General features: G+C 36.1%; 1 protein-coding gene across 1 annotated transcript; it reads left to right on the top strand.

The window, feature by feature from the left end:
• The first annotated feature begins 2,234 nt into the window (after positions 1–2,234).
• Positions 2,235–4,712, top strand: LOC102803096 (heparan sulfate glucosamine 3-O-sulfotransferase 5-like). Its single transcript, XM_006825127.3, has one exon. The coding sequence runs from the start codon at positions 2,570–2,572 to the stop codon at positions 3,770–3,772; it is 1,203 nt and encodes a 400-aa protein (XP_006825190.1). The 5' UTR covers positions 2,235–2,569; the 3' UTR covers positions 3,773–4,712.
• Positions 4,713–5,658: the final 946 nt, after the last annotated feature.

Below are 5,658 nucleotides of genomic sequence, written 5' to 3'. Positions count from 1 at the left end.
TATAATGGAGTCTGGCAAAACACATCAATGGATTTTACTCGCAATTTCGTTGAGAGCGAAGGAGTTTCTAACAAAACATGCTTGCGCCTCAAGGTACTAGTATACTAATGGAGTAACTACAAAATGGTTGTTTTATTGAATTCAAGTTTTCATCAAAGGTTGATTTCCGTGGAACGCATATTGATTTCAGCAATGTCACATGATACGGTTTATTTATGTATTTGTAATGTGTAAACTGCAGTACAATATATGTGGGACAAGTGTTGTATAAGTAGTTTCATGCGTGCAACCACAGTCCCTCTATCACCGGTCTGGAAACGCTTAGTATTCTATTGTACCTCTGCAAAATACGTTATTTTTGCCGAAGGCGTGATTCAGTGAAAATAAAATCCAGCGAATATACCATTTTTCCTATATTTTACACTCAACTCATCAAAATTCAGTGAAAATAAATTCCATAAAAAATTCCACCCAGAGAAAATTAATTCCAGCTAAAATAACATCTTTTACAGTACTAGTATTACCAAGGGAATACAGGTGAACTAATGTCATTGTAGGAATGAATGTTGTCTATAGAGGCTTGTTGTTAGTAGAGATGGCGTAGAACTGTGAATTTATGAAAGTCGTCATGTGAACATTTCAATAACAAATAACTTATATGACTGAACATGTCATAAATAGACTATTCTGGTAAGATGAAATTCCATTTCACGATGAACCATTCAAATCACTATACAATTTTCGGATATAATTCGCCGACGACTTCTTTGTCTTTGCTACTTTCTTTCTCCGAACCTATCTGCACTTGCATCAACCGAAAGAAATGTTGTTATGGTAATTAGATTTCGTCACGGACGGTTGATTCCGAAGTCGACTCATTGTCTTGACTATCACAAGACGAGATAGTTTCGCTTTTGTTTTCTGCAAAATTATTTTTCCTGGCTTCGGTATGACTATCGTATAATGGCGAATCTAGGATAGCATTGCTTGATAGACGTTTTTTTGCAACGATTATCTAACAGATTTCGAACTCACACTGGGAATGGTAGCAAATATCGAACGATGATGACCAGTTGGGGAACCATTTTCAAGATGATAGGGATGCAGGATAAGGAAAGAGATGTCTTCTATTATTTCTGAAATTGTCCGTAGTATTCATACTCTAAAGTGTGTTTTAATTAAATTGTTTTTATTTACTTCATAATTACGTCTAAATAAAAATGTCAATTTTAATAACATCATAATTAGGATCACTTGAAATGTAGACAATTATAGGCGTTGCATAAGTTCAGGTATTCCTGTAATTTGAAAAAAATCCGTAATAACCTTTTGACGAGACGACGATGATTGTTATGCGCATGCGCATTTTGGTTATCATAATTACCCATTTCACTGAGTAAATAAATGAGCGCATTAATTATAATATCATATTACTATTTACTCACATGCGCCGTAAAATACCGATATTTGCCGATCATAAAAACATCACCGACACTATGTCATCACTGTTGAAAGATACTCTGTCCCGTTCACAATGTTTGTCGTAACGCGCAGAACTGTTTTATTTGTGTTATTGGTGATTTTTATTATTGTCATACCGAATTTTAATCAGTAACGATGAGGGTTCTTTCCGCGCGGAGAAGGAAGTAACGGGGGTTTTCATTCCTTACACAAAACCGCCGATCTCGTGTTGATGTCAGAAATGACTGCATTTAGTGTTAGAAAACTCGATTTTTGATTGCGTCATTTACCAATCTGAAGTTTTGGTGCTTATCAGAAAGACTGTCAAAACGTGACTCAAGTCGACAGTTATATACATTCGGTTGACCGGAACACTGAATGCCACCGTGTGGAGGAAAGATGTTTGTTAACAAGTTTTCATTTGAGCCCCGGGACAGATTCAAAATTCAAATTACGATGAATTTATCAAAATAGGATGCTGCGAACATTACAGTTATGTTTATTTCAATCTAATGTATTTCATATAAAGTTGATAAATTACACAGTCAACTATAAAAACGAAAAAACAAGCTCGAATGGGTCTGATTTATATGATTGATTATCTTGTTGGCGAAAAACGCCACGTACTCCACCGTATCGTACATGCTTGCCACTATTATTTGCTTCAAACTCATTTATTTGTAAATAGTTTGTGAAAAATATTCTAAATGTCAATGGAACAGATGTGACATGCTTGACAAACACATGCGACGATATTCTATTGTGTCATTCTAATCCGTTTAGTGTAATAACGATAGTACATGTGCATTCATTTTAACTTTAACATTGCAATGGAGCAAGATTGCCTCTATAAAGCCCTTTGGTGCCTGCAAGAGTTCCACACTCCGCCAAGTACCGATGCCTGCAAGATCTTCACACTCCGCCTAGTGTCGATGCCTGCAAAACATTCACATACCGCCTAGTGTCGATGCCTGCAAAACATTCACATACCGCCCAGTGTCGATGCCTGCAATACCTCTACAATTCATCGAGGACCGTGTAATTATTGCGGCGGGCTTAATGTGTGCTTAGTGTTATAATTGAATACCATTCGTTTCAATTTTGGATAATGGCAATGGAACGGCTCAGAAAGTCACTACTTGTAATAGCCTGCCTGACTACAGTTCTTTTTATATGGAGAGGACAGATTGCCGGGAACCCCGAAAACTGTATATGCACTGAGATGGTTGCAGTCGAATCGCCATCGGTATTGACGAAATCGTCGCTTAATGAACAAATTGGGGACAGCAGTGATACTTATCTCCTAGAAAAATCAGTAATGGCAACTGACATTTTAGAGAATGTGGGGGATATTTGGGATGCAAGTGTCGACAAAGAAGCCTACTTGCGTGCCAAGTATGATAATTTTTGCTATAAACCAGAAGAACCTTACTTCAAGCATGTACAACCACTTGAGAGAAGTAAACTAAAACAACGTGGATGCCGAAAAAAGCTGCCACAAATTATCATGCCTGGAGCAAGGAAATGTGGCACGGGAGCTCTACTGAGATTTTTGAAAATTCATCCTAATATAACAGGAGCACCGGAAGAACCACACTTTTTTGATCAGAGAAGAGCAAACCTAACCACGTCAGATTACAGTGAGAAAATGCCATACAGCACTGATTCCCAGTTGGTCATAGAGAAGACGCCCACATATTTCTACCGTCCTCACAACACCCCGCAGTTGATCAAAGATGAAATCTCTTCTGATACAAAGATTATTATTGTGTTGTGTGACCCAGTTAGAAGGGCCGTATCGGACTACTTGGAATTTATTTGGCGGGAAAAACGGAGATCTGAGAAGCACGTCGTCGGGAAGAAGTTGGACAGCTTTGAACATTTGGTGTGGGATCACGCAACAATACGAGGTGGGATTAACCAATTAAACGAAATGATCGATGTAGGAATTTACGCTAAGCACCTTATAAGATGGTTTGACGTCTTCAGTCGAGACCAGATTTTGCTTTTAGATGGAACGTTGCTTTTGACGGATCCTCTATCAGAACTGAAAACAGTGGAAAGATTTCTGGGCCTGAGAAGTTTCTTTCAAAAAGACCACTTTTCGATGAATGAAGAACGAGGCATATTTTGCATGGATTTCCCCAGTGAGTACTGCTTACCCGGATGTAAGGGGCGCAAGCACCCACACGTGGATGACAAAGTATGGGCTTCACTGTGTGACTTTTATGCACCATACGACAGATCCCTTGAACAAATGACAGGAAAACATTTCTCATGGGTTGGTAAATGTGCCAGTCAAGACCAATGACTCTCAATAACGTTGACATTTATTTGCATATTCCCAACCAACCCTCAAATAGTATCACCACCATTGTCGACAAGAATGTATGTTTATGGCAATTACAATTCATTAACAACCACCGGAAGATACAGTATATGTGTCTTTAACTTGGACTATTGGCAATTATTTGCATTGAATTCAAGGAATATTTACTTTCTACTTGTTGGATTAGTACAATACGTAACACATGTTATAGACTGACGACGAATGACAAATTATAAAAGGGACGGAGGGGGCTTTGCATCATTTCACATATTTCATACGCATTAACACGTCACAGAAATCGACACCAACTGAAATATGTTCTGTCGGAAATTTCTCAGAAAATCTAAGTGTTGTAGTTTGCTATAAACCTGAAAACTTAATTAGATCAAAACGAGATTCGCGATTCATCTGAAAACAAATCCCTCAACTGGTGTCAACATATCTCAGCTGTCTCCGTCTGTTGCTTTTGTCAACATGAGGAGAAGATAGAACACAAAAGAACATGTGTTACCTGATTGTACAACATATGTATCATGGAATGTTGAATAGTGATTAATATACTGAGTTAATGTGGCAGTTTTGATGTGCTTTTAGTGTTGTAATTGCTGTACATTATTTCAAACTAGTGTATCTTTTCTCAACATCCCAACCTTGTACATTTGTGTGTTATTCATCGATTTAGCTATATACTTGTTAAAAGCATTCAAAAGACGAGATTATTATGAGACATGTAAAATGTAAATCTTAGTGATTTATTTATTATTTATATGTAAATTGATTTATCATTTTTTTTTGTGGTGTCGTAATTTTAACTGTAAAAACACCTCTACTTATGTATTTTGATATGGTATGATATGAATTTTATTAAGTAGAATGGCCTCAGGCCTATGGTACAATAAATCAAACAAAGAATAGAAAAATACATACAGAGGGATTCCTTTAAATAATTGTTGAATCTACTAGTCACAACTGGTTAAGTAGATTGACTCTGTGTTTAGAAGCGTAGAATACAAATTTTGAAATTTGAAGTACAGATAAGTTGTCAAACTGCGTTAAACGAAGAAATTTTTCTGATTTGACAGATAAAATATAGGTAAATATTTTGTTTCTAAGACTTACATAACGTGGACATACAAGGCAAAAGTGGTATTCATCCTCAACTAACCCTAAATTACATAATTTACAGATTCTCATATTCCTCGGTATGTTTAGTTTACGATCAGATTCAACCCAAAGGTTGTGGGATGATGTTCTAAGCTGACATAGCGCAGAACGTAACTTGTTGTCTTTTATTAAATTCAAATATTTTTCACATCCAAAATCAATCTTAAAATCTCTGTATTTATCGAGTTTAGGATAATTGTTGAGAACTGTAAACCAATTTTGTTTGTACATATTATGAACTCTTTGGGTGAATAGAGACAAAAAGGAACAGTTATCTTCCACGCCTTGGTTTAACCAAACACAACCAAAACCGTGCGAAAATAGTAATTCTTTGACTTGGAAAGCCCAACATTTATGGTTGTTTTCCGCTTCTTTATACTGGAAAAGGTAACATTGGTAAACATAACGCTGTGTTTGCATTTTTAAAATTTTCAACCAAAATTTAATAATACATATGTAACGCAAATGGATTAGTGGTAGTCTGCCTAATTCTCCCTAAATTACAGGATTTGCTGTTGTTGTAAGCAAATTTAAAATAAATTTACAAAACTTGCGATGTGTTTCCTCAATATTTACCCCTTTGTTAAAACCCCAAACTTCACTGCCATACATCAATATTGGTAAAATTTTACAGTCAAAAATCTTTAAATACATTTGTACATCAATATCACTGTATTTTGCTAGTATCTTTTTTAAAGCAAATA

The sequence above is a fragment of the Saccoglossus kowalevskii genome, chromosome 6 (assembly GCF_978046115.1).
Source record: "Saccoglossus kowalevskii chromosome 6, keSacKowa6.1, whole genome shotgun sequence".
NCBI lineage: Eukaryota > Metazoa > Hemichordata > Enteropneusta > Harrimaniidae > Saccoglossus > Saccoglossus kowalevskii.
The sequence above is the reverse complement of the archived record's forward strand: the minus strand, read 5'-3'. Positions and strand labels throughout refer to the sequence as shown.